We start from the raw sequence: 21,644 nt of genomic DNA on the forward strand, positions 1-21,644 counted from the left end.
AATAATAAAGAGTAGATAGACGGCATTTTACAGGTAAACAAGAGTTCACACACTGAAATGTCAATATATCATTTCAGTACAGAGACCTGTTAGTCTCAAACGGATTAAAGGTAATTTTTGAATGCTTCTATACTAATATGCAGATTAGGAATTGTCTAAAATTCAGTTTAAAAATATCTTACCTAGAAGTTGACTCCTTTTGGATGTCTCTAAAAATGAAAATAGTATGCTTAATTAAGTAGAATCAAATTGGCATAGGTTTATACAATTGCTGACATCGAACCATGAAGAGTAAGGGCAAGTATGCACACAATATTCAAGCTTGATACAGCTCTGAATTTGGATTGCTGTTAAATATATGACACAGCATATGATTCTGAAACAGAAAGAATGTTGACTAAGAACTTAAACAATTGAAATTGGACATTCACCTTTTATGATTAAATATTCAAATTCAAAATACTTGATTAAATTCAGTATTTCAATGAACCCAAATAATTTGGTCCTTTTTAACCTCAATGTACACTAATTTGATAACGGGACCCAAACTTAAAAATTTATACACAAGGTTTGATTCATTTTGCAACATATTTTCCTTTTGATATGTTATACAAAATCAGTTTTGGATCCCAATTTGGACCAACTTGAAAACTGCACCGAAAATCACAATATGAGTACATATTTTTTATTGGATCTTCAATGCTCTTCAACTTTGTAATTGTTTCGCTTTTTAAATATTTAGATATGAGCGTCACTGATAAGTCTTATCGACGAAACGCGCGTCTGGCTTATAAATTATAATCCTGGTACCTTTGATAACTATTTATTGAGCGTATCCGAGAACCTAAAGAATTCTTTAAACTTTAACAGTTTAAGTCATAAACCACCAAAATAGATCCAAACCTTCTTTTAATGGTATGGAATTTGTGGTATAAATTCTTAGATATCCATAGTCTTATACTCGTGTTTTTGTCTAGAAACCGGCAGGAAATCCTTGTATTTTATCCTTTTTCGCCCTTATTCCTAAACGATTTGGGCTATGACACCCAAAATCGATCCCAATTCCTTTTGGGGTATAAAATATCATGGTACAATTTTATAGAGAACCATACATTAATACACAAGTTATTGTCATTAAACAAGAAGATACTTATTTTTTTAACCATTTGTTTGTTCCTAATTCCTATATAGTTCGGACAACTAACACGATATTGATTCCTTTCGTCGTATGCAACCTTGTGATAATCGAAAATTGAAAAAAAAAATTAAATGAAAAATGTATTAAGTAACATTTAAACAAATTAAACTACAAGAAAAGAGGGACGAAAGATACAAAACTCATAAATCGAAAATAAACTGACAACGCCTGGTTAAAAATTGAAAAAGACAAAAAGACAAACAAGAGAACACATATGACACAACATAAAAACCTACAGAATAAGCAACACGAACCCCACTAGAATCTAGGGGTGAATATATCATTCAAACTGTTCCTGATCTTATCATTTAAACAAGCGATAAATTCGTGTATTCTTGAAAACGCTTAACTCCGAGAAAATACTATATATACAGTATTGTACCCTAATTTTTCTATAGCCGAAACACTGCATCCCAAAGAACCAACTATCAGAATTTAAACCATTCCGTTCCATAACTCGAATTGAGAAAAACGAAAGATCTCACCTAGGTCAGGATTTGAAATTATGCGTTTAAATTACTAACCGAATATATGATAGCAGATCATTTAGGAAGCATTTATTTTCAGAAGATTAAGTGATCAGTTCAGACCTGTGCATAACAACGCAGAAACCACACATATGAAATAGAATTCTATTGCACCAGAAGTCAAAGAAAACATTTTGATAAAAAATCATACATACATCTTAATAAATCTACCAATCCAAGGTTCACCGAACATAAAATGACGGGGAAACTTTTGAGTCACTCATTTCCAGAAAAAAAGGAGCAGTGATTCCATCATCGAACAAAAATATCAATTATATGGTCATTTTTATAAATTTCCTGTTACAAAACTTCGAATTTTTCGAAAACCTTTTCGATTTTTTCTTATCCCAGAAATTGATAACCTTAGCCGTATTTGACACAACCTGGAATTTTGGGTCCTCAATGCTCTTCAATTTTGTATTTGTTTGGCTTTGAATAACTAATTTTAATTGAGCGTCACTGATGAGTCTTATGTAGACAAAACGCGCGTCTGGCGTACTAAATTATAATCTTGGAACCAACTTGATAACTACTTGAATGACACCACATATGTCGACATTTCCGGTTAATGACCTCACAACGAGATTTTATCTACATTTTAAATGTTCATGCCGCCATAAGCCTCAGTGAATATCAACTAGTTCTTGAAACATGTAAGTTAAGGATGCACTTTGTAAATACAGCTGTTTCTCAAGGAGGGACGAAAGATACCAAAGGGAGAGTCAAACCCATAGATATGACAACGCCATGGCTAAAAAAATAGACAAACAGACAAATAATAGTACAGAAGACACAACATAGAAAACTAAAGACTAAGCAACATGAACCCCAGTAAAACGTCTGTTTTGGGGAGATTTAGAATATTCACAGATAATTAATTTTGTTAACATACTGGTTCCCAGTTCTGGTCTGTAGATTGCGTCTCAAAATGTAACCAGTAAATTTACATGTGTCGTGTGGATATTGTTTATATTGAAATCTGTGGTAACCCTACAGTAGAGGTAGGGTTATTTATGAAATTCAGTGTCAGTTTAAACTCTTAGAAGTTCGGGTCATATAAACGTTGAAAATATGACGCACAGCCCTATAGTTTGACCTATGAAAATGAAAGTTACTGTAGTGCATATGAACTTTCCATTCATAGTAAAAGTGGTAGCCGTAAACGGAGTACCTATGGGAAAATGCATTGTCAATATTTACAGAAATGCAACCTATAGTGCAAAACCTTTTACTAACAAACATTTCAAATGCCTGCCAATAAAATAGAAACTTTACTGGTTTTTTAGGACAAAACGACTGTATATGTATGGAAGGGACACTAGCTATGAGATACATAAAAAAACTATATTTTCTTTCTTTTTTTACCATTAATGAAAGTGAAAATTCAAATAGTGAAACTATATTTCGCTATTAGCAACCAGTATGGTTCACTTTGGTTGAAATAAGATAAGAAACATCATTGATAAATTATTCACTTGCAAGTACATAATAAGACCACATTGGCCCCGTGTTCATGTGAACTTCAATTTAAACCCTCAGCTAGATATGTATAATGCATGATTGGTGCGTGTTAGGTTATTGAAAGAACATTTTAAAAATGTCAACATTAAAAGTGAAACAAGGTAAATAATTTGATTGACTGATTCGATCCACAAAAATAATTCATTCTTATACAGGTACAATCGAAAATGAACTTATTTTTAACCTAAAAATTGAAATCGAACAGACATAGAAATTCCATTTGCACGAGGTCCATTTATCTTTTATATTTATGTTTGTGTCGCACACGAAACGAACCTACATATTATCTGCACCATGACCTGTGACTAATTTATTTTTGACTTTTTATAATTTTGATAAATGTTTTACATTGTCATAAATCTAATATGAGAACTTTAGTCATATAGGTGACAGCTAGAGCCCCTTTAAATACTCATATACGATTGTTTCAGATTAGGGTTGTCGTTTGTAGATGTGGTTCATAAGTGATTATCGTTATTTTTTATATAAATAGACCGTTGGTTGTCTTGTTTGAATTGTTTTACACCAACCACTGTATCGACCACCGCCAGCGTCGTTGTCACCGGATTCCTTTGTCTCAATTTTTGCGAATTTTCGTCGGAGTCGAGACAATAAATAACGTTAAAAAAACCTTTATTTTTCAAGTTTAGCAGTCAATATAACAAGGAATTCGCGCACTTAGTCCCGTAAACATGGTAAAAAGACTAAAATTGTGTTAATCGAAACCTATATATACGTCAAAGTGGTCTTCTATTGTGTTTTCATTTTGTCGATATTTTTACGAGCAATATTTTATTGGTTAACCATTAGGGCCATTCGTAAAACTTCTAATTGAGTGACTTTTATTTTACAACTAGGAACACTAGTAAAATGATATCCTCTCATAAACCCATGCACTAATATGAAAGTGTATGATCACCTACCACATTTTGACAGACGTTCGTCAAGCTTTTGAATCTTACTGGCCGTACTTTCTTCTGCTTCTCGACTTGAATCAATGGCATGCAAAAATGATCTTTTACTTGACTTTACAACCATTAATGTTGTATTTGTACTTTCTTCGATTTTTTTAATTTTTGAAGCAATATGTCCTGCTGATTTCGTACTTAACTTTACTGCTTGTAAGGTTCTCTCTATACTTTTACCCATTTTCTGTATTTCAATGGTCGTACGCTTTTCTGCTTTCTGACTGGATTTTATATGTTTATGCAATCCTGATACACCCTGACGATAGAAAATATAATACTGGTTTAAAATAGCAAAGAAATAATTCGAATCGAAATTTACATATGCACACAATAAATTTCAAGATTCAAACCGCAAGTTTCTAGATTCAATATCTTATACTTGAATCACCAGTGGAAATCGATTGTTGTACGATAAAAAGAAACATTTTGCATTTTTTTTATTGAACACAAATTTTAACCACTTAGCATAGCTGATACAACTGTTTAGTTCATTTTTGTTTTCATAACAGCCACATCAATTCTATTTTTTTCGTATATGTATACTCAGATATGACAGTTATAAGATTTCGTCAAAACTTAGATTCGTTATAATATTTACCAAATTAACAGGCTTATAATTTTGATACACCAGACGCACGCGTTTCGTCTACATCAGCGTATAGCACCGACGTACGCCGAGCGTGTCCAAAATCATGTACGCTTCCAATACACTGTAATTTTTGACGCAGTAAACTTGTCAATCTTATCTGTATCGTGTGCACTACGTGTTTAGGGCCTACGAGAACTACATATTAGCGTTTATTGGGTGTAACGCACATTTGCGTATAACTTGCGTTTTTCTAACGCAGATGAAATGCTTGCTACGAAGGAAAAATGTCCCTTGAACGTTTTTTGAGACGCATGCCAGTCGTGCACGAAAAAAATATTCCGTGCAATTTGACAGTTGTAGGTAAGTCTCCTACATTTCATTGCAGTAACACATTTCTTGGTCATAAACATATATCTTGAGTATTTCAATGCACCGTTATTTTTTTATTTGTGGTTTCAATAGAATATTTTTTTGAAACTTGAGGTTACATGGTTATCAAAGCTTGTACACAGATAAAAAAAAAAGAGGTACAAATTTGATATCATTGGTTAACTTCCAGGGATGGTTAATATCTTATATGCAATGAAATGTTATGATTTCTTTTTCTATAGTACTTGACAGGATAAAACTTTATTCAAGCCAAGTATTTCTTTATTTCAAACAAAGATAAATTCTGCACAATTATTTGAACAGTGCAAATTTAACAAAGACTAATAAGGGGGACATTAATGGTGGTATTACACTAGAATACGTGTTTGATACGCCAGAGGTGCGTTTTATACGTTCACAGAGCACTGAAACTACTCCAGGTGTATGTTACAAACACGCCTCGCATACGTCGAAGTAAAAGTCTAAGTAAATGTCGAACGATCTTGAGACGCCTACCACGTGCCCTAAACGTGTCTCAAACATATCTGTAGCGTTTGTAACGTATATAGTACGTGCGTGTAGCGAAGAGGTAAACGCTTGACAAACGATACAGCTAGATGAAAATGTTTATGCTGCATAAAAAATTCATTGGGTTCAAGCGTTCACCAAACGTTTCGACGTACTTCAAACTTATGCAACGCGCGTCTAGCAATTTCTTAGCGTTTCTCTTGCCTGCACCTTACATATACGGATTTAGTCAATTTTCTCTGTATGTCTTGATCACGTCGGTCTATATGCCAATGTGTGACGCCGGCATAAGACTCATCAGTGAAGCTCAGATCAAAATAGTTAAAACGTCAAACAAGTATAAAATTGAAGAACATTGAGGACCCTAAATTCCAAAACGTTGTGCCAAATACGGCTAAGGAAATCTATGTCAGGGATAAAATAAAATCCTTAGTATTTCGAATAATTCTTACTTTTGCAAACAGTTAATTTATGACGTTGCACAATCAGATCTGTATAATGGTATGGTAATTTTAGGTTGTAATTTCGGCCACCAAAACATATGGACTGTATAAACAACTTTTAAACTGTCATTTCGTCCAAAGTGAGTAATTTGAATCAGAGGTGTTTGACCATTAAGCCAGTAAATAATTTGATTAAAGTATTAGATCAATTTGATGGGAATTATATATTCAATTTTCGAACATGTTTTACTCGTTGGTGTTAGGGTTTAGTTGGGAACAAGTAACCGTGATTGTGTCGGAATTAAAAGGAAAGTCATAATCGATAGAAATTGTAAATTAATCAAAAGTTACCTGTAATACTTGTTCTTGCAAAATAGTTTGCTGCAGTTGTTTGCAAATACTTTCATCCAATGGTCGTTTCTCCGCATCTTTAATTTTAAGTTGCATGTCGTGGGTTTTCCCATATACTTGAGCTAATGCCATAAGACATCTTTCAATCTGTGCTTTATAAGTCTGGTAATCTTTGCTTGAAATTTCACCTTTAGCTGCATGGCAGCACTTGTTTCGCATATTAATCAGATCTTCAAATGCATTCCTCTCAACTGATCCTTGTGGGAGTATATTTGTAAAATTGAATAATAAGCACCTACAAAGCGTTAAGTCTAACTGCTTAGTAACAATATTTGGATTCGCAAAATGGTCATTAACCGTATGTGAACACGTTGGTTTTGCACGTATGTGTACGGTACATGGAATGTTGCTTCCTTTTGTATCTAGCAGAATATCTAGCTGTGATTGATAGAGTATTCTACTTTTAGGTTTATTTACGGTTCCATACTGACAACGACAGCAACCACCATAATTATAGCATAAATGATAAATCTCATGTTGGTTGTTTTCTATGAAATCTTTCAACGAGGTACCTTGGTTGGATAAATAATAATCCAGCAAATCCCAAGCTGCTTCGTTGCCATTATCGACAATTAATGTCATACAGCGGTAGAAGTTGTCACGTGGTGATGGGTTCATGGTTGAAATTTATTTCATAAGCGGTAGAAATTATCACGTGGTGTTGAATCCATGGTTACAACTAATGTCATAGCGGAATAAATTATCACGTGCTGATAAAGGCATGGTTAAATCTATATGTAATAGCGGCAAAAGTTGTCACAAGGTGATGGATTCATGGTTCAAGTTTAACTGTCATTTGGCGATATAAGTCGTCACAAGATATTGGATTCGCGGATTAATTTAATGTCATACAGCGCTAGAGGTTGTCAAGTTGCGTTAGATCCAGATGAAATCATGGACTGAATAACATCTTAACTATACTGCAAAATAACATATATATATATTATGTAGTCATATGGTATTCCTCTTATGTGTATTTTATTAAACGACCTGGATTAATAAAAGATAAAATACTCAGCAGCAGGGCGAAGCTTGAATTGATACGACTGCAGAGATTCAACCATGAACAATTCGAGCAGGTATTGACACAATATTCAAGCTTGATACAGCTCCTACATTTTGATTGTAATTAAATATTTGACAAAGCATAGGTTTCTGACAAAGACTGAATGAGGTTTAAAAACTTAAAAGTTTGAAATAGGACCTTTGTCGACTTTTTGAATATCTAATATCTAAAATCAAAACATATTATTACATTCAGCATACTAATAAACCCCTAGAATTCAATGTTTGATGAATTCAAATATTTTTACTTTTTATTTTTGAACCCTTTGGATATCATTGTGGATCAATTTGATAACGGGGCCAAAATAAGAAATGAATAAATACACGAATTATATATTCAGCATATCGAAGAACCAAATAATTTCAATTTTCGTTGAAATGAAACAAAGTTTAATTTTTGGTCCGTTCTTACCTTTATAATGACCAATTTGGAACGGGACCCAAGTTCCATTTCTAATTTATGATTAGTTCGTCATATCAAAGAATCCCAATTATTCACCAATTTAAAAATGGGGCCCAAAAAAAATTCAAAATCTAAATACACGGTGTGATTCGTCATATAATAGATCACAAAGAATTCAAGACTTCAAAGAAAACCTCAATGAGATTTTTTTCAAAATAAGCGATGTATGCAAGGTACTAGAAAATAATTTGTTTTTGACACGTTTTCCTAAACCGATAAGGGCCATAACCCCCAGACACTAATACACATTTATTGTACTATAACAAGAAAAATGCTAAAATGTTGGCCCCACTTTGGCCCCTAATTACTAAACAGTACAAAGAATAACCCCCTAAATCAACTCCAATATTTCTTTTGAGGTGTGAAACCTTGTGGTACAATTTCATAGAGATCTTTACATATATATATAAGTTATTGTCTGGTAACGAGAAAAAGTCTTGTTTTGGTCCTTTTTTGGTCCTAATTCACAATAACTCCCAAATTTTTTTGTTTATGAATGAAACCTTGTGGTACAATTTTATGAAGATCCATACACTTATACACAAGCGATTGTCCTGAAACAAGAAAATGCTTGTTTATTGTCACTTTTTGGGTTATACCATTACAATACAGCAAACATTGTGAGGAGATGATTTCAATCGATATTCATACTAGTAATTAAAAGATCACTCATTCCACGACCAAAATGAAAGGAAGTACGGCGTAAAATTTGCAAAATGATCAATATCTAAGAATCAGATAAAACCAGGTTCTCTGGAGGCAATCAATATGTTTGAACACTTAACCCTTACCGTTTGATTTCAATTTGGAATAATAAAATTTATATACTTGTTTAGACTTGTTTGTATGATATACTTATTTCTAGTGACTGTTCAATGAATTGAATCATGACCCCATATGCTATATAAAAATTGTGGAGTTTGATTGCTGACAAATAAAAAAACACATTGTGTATAAATAATGCTACAACATCTACACGTGCTTACAAACACGTGTCTTATGTCTATCTCTAGATTCTGCTTCCTTGACAGGGTAACACTACGACTATTGGTGTTATTTTATAGCAGTTGTGGTCGAGGTGTCTAGAGCGCTGGACATGAGGCTAAGCGAATGATGATGTAGTGTATTAAAGGTATGAGTTTGTATCCCGCTGAGGGACGGACAAAAATTTGTCAGCAGAAAATCTTACTCTAACACTGTTTGGTGTAATTTTCAGACTTATATATATATACAACTCGTCTAAACATCAACCCAACAATGTTAGATCTGTATATTTGATTTCGCACATTTTTTGTTCTTCCCATGCCGGGATTCGAACCCATGCTACTGAGATATCGTGACACCAAATCGCCTGCACTGTAACCGGCGCGCTAGACCACACGACCACCTGGGCTTCATAAAATGAAGCTTTCAGTGGCCGGGTGTTTCCTTTCCACGTCAGTTTTAATCTAGCGTCGTATTACAGTACATGATATATAAGGCATGGAGATGTTATTATTACAGACATACTTATATTTATATAATCCAAAATTACACATAAAAAATCATAAAGTTAGAATGATTATTAATGGGCGGAACCATCCAACAGATAAAATCGCGGAAATAGTCGAACACGAGCTTTCGGAAAATGTTCGAAATTTGCCCACCTATATCAAAGACACAACAGATTTTTTAAACAAACTAAATGAAATAGAACAGCCATTACCAGACAACGCAATAATGTTTTGTTTAGATGTAACTAAATTGTATCCAAGCATACCAAAAAAAGAAGCGCAAAAAATATGCAAAACACCACTAGAAAATCGAACTCACACATCATCCCAACTGAAGCTGTTCTTAAAATGATGGACTAAGTCATCGAAGACAATAATTTTAGCTTCAACGGAAACCTCTTTTTTACAAACAGAAGGAACAGCTATTGGTTCCCATCTTGCCATGAATTATGCTTGCACCTACCTCGGACAATGGGAAGAAAATGTATTTCAAAACAGCAATTTACGCCCGTTTTCATATTTGAGATATGTTGATGACATCTGGGGGATATGGGAACATGGTTTAGATGAATTAAAAAAAATTCACGAAATGTCAAACAGTTTGCATCCGCGCATTAAAACAGAAATGCGTTACTCAACTTAAAAAAAAATTGAATCCCTTGATGTGTATGTACACATAGAAAACGGACAACTTAAAACAGATCTTTATACAAAATCAACAGATAAACACCAGTACTTACATGTGTCGTCAAGCCATCCAAATTCTGTAAAAAAAACGCTTTTCCATATGAACTCGGTATTCGTGTCAAAAGAATTTGCTCAACAGAAGAAAATTACAAAACAAGAAGAGAAGAAACCAGGTGCTCCGCAGGGCGCAGCTTTATACGACCGCAGAGGTTGAACCCTGAACAGTTGGGGCAAGTATTGACAAAACATTCAAGCGTGATACAGCTCTGAATTTGGATTGTGATCAATTTTTGACATTACATGGTTTTTTTTTACACAAAACAAATGTCAAGATTTTACAAATCAATTAAAGATTTCTTCTTCAAACTTTTTAAATCTAAAATTAAATACATGTAGTTGACACAGCATAGGTTTCTGACACAGAATGAATGTGGTCTAATGAACTTAAAAGTGTTTTTTTTTGCCTTTGAGCAATTCACTATGCTGTTGAATATTAATCCTCTCAAAAAAAATGTTTGAAGAAATTTTCTTTTTATTAATGAAATCTGAAATGAGAAAAATTTAACCCCCCCCCTTTTTTTTCACATCCCCGTTTCCCTTTTTCCAAAACTGATATCAATTCAAATTTCTAATGGAGTTTGCAACAATAACTACTCTTTTAAATACATCATAAAATATTAAAATGTAAAATAAAGTGCTTGTTATCACTGAATGGTAAAGATTGGTTGGTAGTAAAAGTGAATATACATTGTTTATTGTAGAAAACAATAAAAAAACTTCATCAGCAACATTTTATATTGGCAAATTTCCAATGAAGTTATTTACATAAAGTTATTGGCAAATAAAAATAGAAAATGACATCATAGTCATGTTTGGCAAATGTCCAACATACATTATCTAAAAACATTTAGATAAGATAAGGAAAAAAAGCTTCATCAGCAACATTTTATATTGGCAAATTTCCAATGAAGTTATTTACATAAAGTTATTGGCAAATACAAATAAAAAATGACATCATAGTCATGTCTGGCAAATTTCAAACATATATTATCAACTACTATTCTATACAAAGAAAGATAACTCCAATTGAAAATTAATTGCTATTGCACAATATTGTGCAATTAGATATTTCTTGCTATTGTGCAATACTGTGCAATTGAAAATTTCTTGCTATTGCACAACTTGGTATGGAATCTTGATTTGGACCAACTTGAAAACTGGGCCCATAATCAAAAATCAAAGTACATATTTAGATAAAGCATATCAAATAAGCCCAAGAATTTAATTTTTGTTAAAATCAAACTTAGTTTAATTTTGGACCCTTTGGACCTTAATGTAGACCATTTTGAAAACTGAACCAAAAATTAAAAATCTACATACACAGTTAGATTTGGCATATCAAAGAACCCATTTATTAAATTTTTGATGAAATCAAACAAAGTTTAATTTTGGACCCCCATTTGGACCAACTTGAAAACTAGGCCAATAATTAAAAATCTAAGTACATTTTTAAATTCAGCATATAAAAGAACCCCAAGGATTCAATTTTTGTTAAAATCAAACTAAGTTTAATTTTGGACCCTTTGGACCTTAATGTAGACCAATTTGAAAACGGGACCAAAAATTAAGAATCTACATACATAGTTAGATTCGGCATATCAAAGAACCCCAATTATTCAATTTTTGATGAAATCACACAAAGTTCAATTTTGGACCCTTTGGGCCCCTTATTCCTAAACTGTTAGGACCAAAACTCCCAAAATCAAACCCAACCTTCCTTTTATGGTCATAAACCTTGTGTTTAAATTTCATAGATTTCTATTTACTTATACTAAAGTTATAATGCTTATTTGGGCCCTTTTTTGGCCCTTAATTCCTAAACTGATGGAACCAAAACTCCCAAAATCAATCCCAACCTTCCTTTTGTGGTCCTAATACTTGTGTCAAAATTTCATAGATTTTTATTCACTTAAACTAAAGTTATAGTGCGAAAACCAAGAAAATGCTTATTTGGGCCCTTTTTGGCCCCTAATTCCTAAAATGTTGGAACCAAAACTCCCAAAATCAATCCCAACCTTCCTTTTGTGGTCATAAACCTTGTGTTAAAATTTCATTGATTTCTATTCACTTTTACTAAAGTTAGAGTGCGAAAACTAAAAGTATTCGGACGACGACGACGACGACGACGACGACGACGCAGACGACGACGCCAACGTGATAGCAATATACGACCAAAAAATTAAAATTTTTGCGGTCGTATAATAAAAACGCACCTAAGAAAACGTGGATACAATAACTCGTCCACTGAAGTTCAATTGAAAAAAGTCGACAATTTAAACCGAGAAGATCTATTACAGTACAAACCGAAGAAAGATAAACACAGGGTTTTCCAAATGTACATTCAATTCTTAGGAAAAATCTTAATATTCTCCATCAATCCAACAGGCTAAAGAAAATATTCCCCCGATCCACCAATCGTAGCATTTAAACGTGATAACAACATAAAAGACATCTTAGTGCACAAAAAGCACAATTTACTATTTTATAAACAAACTAATGGATGTGGACCATGTGGTAAACATTGTGCATTATGCTCACATATAAATGAAACCAAGGTATTTTGTGACAACACCGGCAAAGAATATACCATTCAGGGACAAATAAATTGTAAAACCGTAGACGTAGCATATGCAATTAATTGTACAAAATGTGAAAAAGTTATATATGTAGGACAAACGGGTGATACACTATTTCAACGGATGCTATTAGAATTTCAAAAATACGAACAAAGAAAACAGAAGATCCAGTAGCCAACCATTTCATTCAGCACAATCATTCGATGACAAATTTAAAAGTTACCGCCATAGAAAGAGTATTTGGGACAGAAATTTACAGAAAAACTAAAGAAGCCTTTTGGATAAAGAAATTAAAAACTTTAGAACCTGAAGGACTCAACACAATGTATGAACGATGAATACAAATATTAATATTAAAAAAGCGAAAAACGCGGCAAATGAACGTCATAGAAGTTATTATAACGTAATGTATCTAAGCGATGGAATTGTTGTTTCAATGTTGTAATTTATTCCAATGGCCGAAAAGTATGGTAATTTGTGTCATAGTTTTTATTATATATATATATATAGAGAGAGAGAGAGAGAGAGAGAGAGAGAGAGAGAGAGAGAGAGAGAGCCCAGGTGGTCGTGTAGTCTAGCGGGACGGCTGCAGTGCAGGCGATTTGGTGTCACGATATCACAGTAGCATGGGTTCGAATCCCGGCGAGGGAAGAACCAAAAATTTGCAAAAGCAAATTTACAGATATAACATTGTTGGGTTGATGTTTAGACGAGTTGTATATATATATACAAAAAAAATGAATGTGTCCATAATGCACGGACTCGCCATTCACACCTATCATTTTCTATGTTTAGTGGGCCGTGGGTCAAAACTCTAATCTGTCATTAAAATTAAAAAGATCATAGCATAGGGATCTCGTGTATTAAGTTTCGATTTGGTTGGACTTCAACTTAATCAAAAACTCCCTTCACTAAAAATCTTAACATGAAGCAGTGGTACAGACGGGCGAACGGAGGCGCAGACTGAAAAACATAATGCCCCTAAGTAGGGCATTCATATCAATTATGAAAAAGTTGTGCATGTTGTTCGGGTTGTCGGAAAATACGCGAAGTACAAACATTACGTTATGGTAACGTTGTTACCATACCGCTTTACTCTGTGACGTTATATTATATGCATTAGCTATCACGACGATTAAACGTATAGAAAAACACAACGCATGATTTATTAAGATTCTTCAACATTTAATGGTGCCGTAACCTTTGGATATATATGGATTCAAAGCTGAAGTCAGTTCGTGCTGGACACAAAGGAGCCGTCACGAAGCTACTGGTGAAATTCGACGAGTTAAAGTCAAAAACAGACACAGAAGTTGACGAAGTGAAAGCCCTTGATGATGCCGTCACGCAGAAACAGAAAACATTGATTGACCTGAATAACAGACTTTTGGAACAGACATCGGAGGAAAATCTGGAGCAGGAAATCACCGACTCAGATGAGTATATGTACGAACTTGATTGTAAAATTAGACAAATTCGGAAATTTATTAAGTCCTTTGAAACAAATACTATAATTTCGCATGATACTGGTGGTCCTTCAACGAGCAGACTTAACCCAGACGCATATAATTACACACCCGAAGCTAGAGTTGATATGAACAGATGTGCAATAGATTCTATGAACCAGCAGTATTCATTTAACGCCCCTGCAGTGCATACCAGTCCGTCAGAGAATGTCATGTTTCGAGTCCCGTCAGAACCGAGATCTTCAAAAACTAATTACCATAGGCTTCCAAAGTTAGACTTACCCTATTTTAATGGAGATATTCTCAAGTGGCAGACATTTTGGGATTGTTTCGAGTCATCTATACACTACAACGACACATTAACGCCAATCCAAAAGTTTAACTATCTTAAAGCCCAGCTTGAGGGAAGCGCCGCGCAAACAGTAGAGGGATTCGCTTTGACTAATTGTAACTACGAAACCGCAGTCAATCTTCTCAGAGATAGGTTTGGACAACCTAGCAAACTGATACATGCTTACATGAAAGCACTCATGAACTTACCCACACCGACAAATGATGCATTTAGCTTGAGGTCTTACGGAGACAAACTTGAATCATATGTGCGAGGATTAGAGTCACTTGGTCAAACACCAGAGATGTATGGTTCGCTTTTGGTACCTGTAGTTTTGGACAAGTTACCGATTGACATAAGAAAGAATATTGCACGAGAACACGGAAGAGATAATTTGATATTGGATAATTTACGCAAATCTATAACTAAAGAGATTGAAATACTTGAGGCAGGACAGGAAGTCATGGAATCGGACAGATTGTACGCGACTGCATTTTTTATGGGTACGCAATCACATTCATACAAGAGCAAATTCACAGACACACATCAGAAGAAAAATACACGTACATGTATTTTCTGTTCAGGTGAGCATTATCCGACGGAGTGCTCTGAGGTAACAGACGCAAACGCTAGAAATCAAATTGTAAAACAGAAACAGTTATGCTTTAACTGTTTAGGGTCACACCGAGTGGTCGCATGCAAGTCTATTAAACGATGCAAAAAGTGTAACGGAATGCATCATACAAGCATTTGTAAAGGTAAAGAGGTCATTCCAGATACGACACCGGAGCCTACAATACAACAGTCAGAAATAAACGAAGATGAAACACTAAACGAGACTAGAGTAATGTATTCATCACAACAGAATCACAACATTCTCCTGAAAACAGCAATTGCACCAGTTGTATATAACGACCAAGAAGTAGAATGTAACATCTTATTTGACGAGGGAGCACAGCGTTCTTTTATAACTCAGAAACTAGCTAATCAATTAGAAATAAAACCCACAGAAAACGTAAGCATTCAACTGTCTGCGTTCGGAGATTTATCTCAGAAAGTTCGCAACTTAGACACTGCAACAATACAGTTACAGACCGACACAGGAGAAAATGTGCGTATTAACACACTCATTGTTCCAGAAATTGCCGTCCCGATTAAGAACAATATTTCCCAGTCTACAAGGAGCTTGCCTCACTTAAGAGAACTTAAACTTGCACATTCTGTGCAAAGTACAGAACGTTTTGAAATCGACTTACTCATAGGCGCCGACCACTATTGGGACATTATCGAGGGCAAAGTTATCAGAGGAAAAGGACCCACCGCTGTACAGTCAAAGATTGGATATTTATTATCAGGACAAATCAATAAACACATCAACCAGTCGTCAGCAGTTCTTGTAAACGATATTTCACACAAGAACACAGCTATTGATAACAAAACAGGAAAGTCCACGGCAAAGTTGCCACAGAAACATGACTATCAAGATGATATACCTTCAGGTATGATCGTTGCCAAACGAAGACCAGAAAACACATCGCAATGGCTCGTTCAAAGAAGATCGCACATAAACCCATTTGAGGAAAACATCCAAGGAAGTGACTATCTACCAAGACCGCTCGAACGAACACACCCTCAACTGGTGGAGTCAAGAAGCCACATAGATACAGGACAGAAACTTATAACGTAAAGAAAATTACAGCTTAGCCTGAAGCCGCCGTGTGTGCCAGAAGAAAAATCCACGAATGGACTGAGAGATAAACTTTAATTGTGTTAAGTCAAGGTTAAGGAATTTGATTATTTTATTTGAGATGGACATTAATTTTAAATTTATTCATCTATATTGTGAATTTACATTTTTTTATTTTCGTTACATATTGCACTTTTGTCGGCCCCCAGAATGTCGGAAAATACGCGAAGTACAAACAGTTGTTACCATACCGCTTTACTCTGTGACGTTATATTATATGCATTAGCTATCACGACGATTAAACGTATAGAAAAACACAACGCATGATTTATTAAGATTCTTCAACACGGGTATCATTAATAAATAAACAAACAAATTGCTTCGCTGAGCGCAGCTGGATACGACCGCAGATGTAACCAGATGCTCCACAAGGCGCAGCTTTATACGACCGCAGAGTTCGAACCCTGAACATTGGGCCAAGTATGGACACAACATTCAAGCTTGATACAGCTCTGAATTTGGATTGTGATTAAATAATTGACACAACACAGGTTTCTGGCACATAATGAATGTGGTCTAAGAACGTAAACTTAAAAACTTTAAATTTCAAATTGGACATTACCTATTATAGTCCAGTATCCAAAATCAAAATACATGGTTAGATTAAGCATATCAAAGAACCCCAAGAATTAAATTTTTAATGAAATCAAAGTGAAGTTCAATTTTGGACCCTTTAGACCTCAAAGTGGACCAAATTTGATAACCGGGCCCAAACATAAAAAATTAAATACATGGTTAGATTACGCATATATCAAAGAACCCCATATATACAATTTTTGTTGAAATCAAACAAAGTTAAATTTTGGACCCCAATTTGGACAAACTTGAAAACTGGGACTATAATCAAGAATCTAAATGCATGTTTAGATTCAGCATATCAAAGAACCCCAAGGATTCAATTTTTGTTGATATCAAACAAAGTTAAATTTTGAACCACGATTTGAACAAACTTGAAAACTGGGCCCATAATAAAAAATCTAAGGACATGTTTAGATTCAGGATATCAAAGAACCCCAAAGATTCAATTTTTGTTAAAATCAAACAAAGTTTAATTTTGGACCACGATTTGGACCAACTTGAAAACTGGGCCCATAATAAAAAATCTAAGGACATGTTTAGATTCAGCATATCAAAAAACCCCATAAATTCAATTTTTGTTGAAATCAATTAAAGTTTAATTTTGGACCCCGATTTGGACCAACTTGAAAACTGGGCCCAAAATCAAAATACTTAGTACATGTTTAGATTCAGCATATCAAAGAACCCCAAGGATTCAATTTTTGTTAAAATCAAACTTAGTTTAATTTTGGACCCTTTGGACCTTAATGTAGACCAATTTGAAAACGGGACCAAAAATTAAAAATCTACATACACAGTTAGATTCGGCATATCAAAGAACACCAATTATTCAATTTTTGATGAAATCAAACAAAGTTTAATTTTGGGCCCCTTATTCCTAACCTGTTGGGACCAAAACTCCGAAAATCAATCCCAACATTCCTTTTATGGTCATAAACCTTGTGTTTAAATTTCATAGATTTCTATTTACTTATACTAAAGTTATGGTGCGAAAATCAAGAATAATGCTTATTTGAGCCCTTTTTTGGTCCCTAATTCCTAAACTGTTGGGACCTCAACTCCCAAAATCAATCATAACCTTCATTTTGTGATCATAAACCTTGTGTTTAAATTTCATTGATTTCTATTTACTTATACTAAAGTTAGTGTGCGAAAACCAAGAATAATGCTTATTTGAGCATTTTTTTTTTGCCCTTAATTCCTAAACTGTTGGGACCAAAACTCCCAAAATCAATCCCAACCTTTCTTTTGTGGTCATAAACCTTGTGTCAAAATTTCATAGATTTCTATTAACTTGAACTAAAGTTATAGTGCGAAAACCAAGAAAATTATTATTTGGGCCCTTTTTGGCCCCTTATTCCTAAATTGTTGGGACCAAAACTTCCAAAATCAATCCCAACCTTCCTTTTAAGGTCATAAACCTTGTGTTTAAATTTCATATATTTCTATTTACTTATACCAAAGGTATATTGCGAAAACCAAAAGTCTTCAGATGACGACGACGACGACGACGCCAACGTGATACCAATATACGACCAAAAATTTTTGCGGTCATATAAAAACCTGAAAAGTTGGTGCAAAAATGGACACAATATTCATGATTGATACAGGTCTAAATTTTGATTGTACTTTAAATTTTGACACATAATAGGTTTGGTTTCTGACACAGAATAACTGTAGTCAAAGAACTTCAAATTGGTTATATGATTTGAATCTATATTCAATGTTTTGCTTTTGTGCAATACACTATGCTGTTGCAAATTGACCCCCCCCCCCCCCCACTAAAAAAAGAAATACCCCGGGTGTTTGTTTTTTTGCGTTTGTGCAGTACACTATGCTGCTGAATATTATTAACCCCCAACAATTTGAAGAAATTTACAATGTCATTACAGGAAACAACTGAAATACATTACATAACCAGACATTTGCAACACAAAATGTAGACACATCGGAATAAGTATAAACCTCAAAGCCAAGTGACGACATATTTGAAATTGTAAAAAATGACAAAAAAATGACGTCATTTGAATTTGTAAAACAGATCATTAAAAAATGAAAAATGACGTCACATTTGAATGAATAAGATAGAATTAGGATTGATTTAAGATTATATTTGAACTAAATACTGATATTGCATTTAATAACAATGCACATTTTAATATTTATTAATAGAAAACTAAGGTAGCAATTAACTATATTTTAAAGCTATGTTCGGTTTGTTTTGAATCTAACTTGAAACGTAAAATATCGTACCGATTACGTTAAACAAAATAAAATCTAATAAATGAATGCGGTGATTAATTTTCTTTACCATAACATATAAATATAATAGAAAAGACGTCAACACATTTGACAAAATCCGATGAGAATTACAAATATAACATTAAACATTTAAACTAAATACATGAATTTGGGATATACAAGTACCGTAACACGTCTTATAGTAATGCGAATTCACAGTGTGTGGATGGATCTGTTTGAAGTTTTGCCACAAGGTTCTAAACCTTTAAAGGAAGGTTTTTTTTATCTTGGTTTTTTTTTGGGGGGGGGGAGGTTCATGACCCAAATTGTTTTGAAATGAGGGGTTGAATAAAGGCCAAAACAGGGTTTACTGGTTTCTGCTCAATAACTTAAAAGGGGCAGTATCTGTCAAATCTATGTTCACCGATTTGACTGAAATTTTCATATTCGACTTTTAACACACTAAAATGTATATCTAAATTAAAAAACAAGTCAAAATAAACATTTACGATGCATAATTTCGAAATTATGTATCAGCATTTAGTGTGTATTTTATTCTATACGCCATCTAATTTTAAATTAACGTCGAGGTGACCTTTCGAAGAATGCAGACGGTATATACCCGTTGTAAACATAAACATCGATAGAAATAGATATTGAACTCGTGCAATTAAATTTTCTAGGTCGATTTAATTTAATATTGTAGGTTAAAACAATATGTTAATACACGTTTTCACCCGTATAAGAATGAGGGTTTTTTGTAGATCGAATCAGTCAATCAAATGGTTAACCCTTGTTTCACTTTGAATGTTGACTTAATTTTCCTTTAGCTAATCACGCCTAGTTCATGCGTAGCCCATCTCTAGCTAACAGGTTCAATTGAAGTTCATATGAATCTGAATTTAAATGAGATCGAATTAAGTACTTGCAAGTGAATAATTCATTAGCACTGTTTGTTTGCTTATTTTGACAAAACTTAACCAAACTGACTGCTAAAAACGAATTTTCCCTTCTTTTTTTTTACTTTCATTAATAATTGAACAAACAACAAGAGGCTGTCAGAGCGACAGTCAGCAAACTTATTAACATTTATTTGTGTCCTAGAATTTTTCAACATCACACGAACCATAACTCCTGAACGGTGAAAGTGAAAATCGTCAATATCAAATATGACCTCTATTTTGTCATCAGTAACAACATATTAAAATTTTAAAACATTTGATTGAATGATACAAGAGTAAATGCACCGACATGACTGGAAACAACATTTTTCAATCTTTCAAGAACCATAACTCCTGAACGGTAAAAGTCAAAATCGTCATTATTCAACTTGACCTCCATTTTGTCTTCAGTAACACAAAACTAAAATTTTAAAAGCTTTGGTTGAACAGTTCATGTGTAAATGAACGGACACGACTGGAAACGCCATTTTTCCATCTTTCAAGAACCATAACTCCTGAACAATAAAAGTTAAAATCGCCATTATTAAACTTCACCTTCATTTTGTTGTCAGTAACAACATATGAAAATCTTAAAAGCTTAAGTTGAACAGTTCAAGAGAAAATGCACGGACAACATTTTGCTGTCAGCCGTGCGACCGACCGCACGTCTCCCGCCGTACATTCCCAAATCAATAACAGACCTTTTCGTCGAAAAGCCGGTTGGAAATAATATTTTATTTTTTTCTTTATCTCGTAGTATGTGCCCCTTAAAGTAGAAGTCTATTAATCTCTATTTAGTTGAGCCAAGAGCTTTTACACCTAGCAAGGAAGGTTGTCATTGATTTAAAGGTTTTGACCGTTACGGTTTAGGAAAAAGAGACCAAAAGCAAAACTTTTGCAAAAGTTTGTATATAAATAGCTGATTTTATTCACCAATTACAATGCGAATCCATATTAAGGTCTGAAGAGTCCAAAATTGGACTTTGTTTGATTTCACCAAAAAATCAATTATTGTTGTTATTAGTATTTGATATGTTGAATATAAATCGCTTTTATATTTTCAATTATGGGCCTGTCTTCAAATTGGTGCACATTGACGTGTTGTCCCAATGGTACAAATTTGAACTTTGTCTGATTTACTAAAAAAAATAATTATTGGTACTCTTTTATATGTACAATTCAACAGGGTTATAGATTTTTGAATGTGGGTCCGGTTTTCTTAGTTGGTCCAAATTGGGGGCAAAATAAAAAAAAATTCTTGTCAAAATGTGAAATATTGTTGTTCTTTTTTCATTGATGTGTACAATCTATCAGTTTTAGTTTTTTCCTCTATACTGTAATTATTATTTCAAATGCAACAATTATCTTAGTACTTGTTCCTTATGGAAACAATAAGTTCTAAAGAGCATGATGATGTATACATTTTTTGTTGAAATCAACA

At 33.8% G+C, this 21,644-nt stretch overlaps 1 protein-coding gene across 1 annotated transcript in view; it reads right to left on the reverse strand.

Annotated features, from left to right (window-relative positions):
* Positions 1-21,644, reverse strand: part of LOC143066872 (uncharacterized) — a 74,277-nt gene that overhangs the window by 47,312 nt on the left and 5,321 nt on the right. Inside the window, exons 2-3 of the mRNA XM_076239683.1 lie at positions 6,495-7,474; positions 4,170-4,470 (exon numbers count right to left, since the gene is read on the reverse strand). Of these exons, the coding sequence (XP_076095798.1) occupies positions 4,170-4,470; positions 6,495-7,172 (979 nt within the window). The 5' untranslated portion in view covers positions 7,173-7,474. The remainder of the gene's footprint in view (positions 1-4,169; positions 4,471-6,494; positions 7,475-21,644) is intronic.

This window comes from Mytilus galloprovincialis, chromosome 3 (assembly GCF_965363235.1).
Source record: "Mytilus galloprovincialis chromosome 3, xbMytGall1.hap1.1, whole genome shotgun sequence".
NCBI classification, from domain to species: Eukaryota; Metazoa; Mollusca; class Bivalvia; order Mytilida; family Mytilidae; genus Mytilus; species Mytilus galloprovincialis.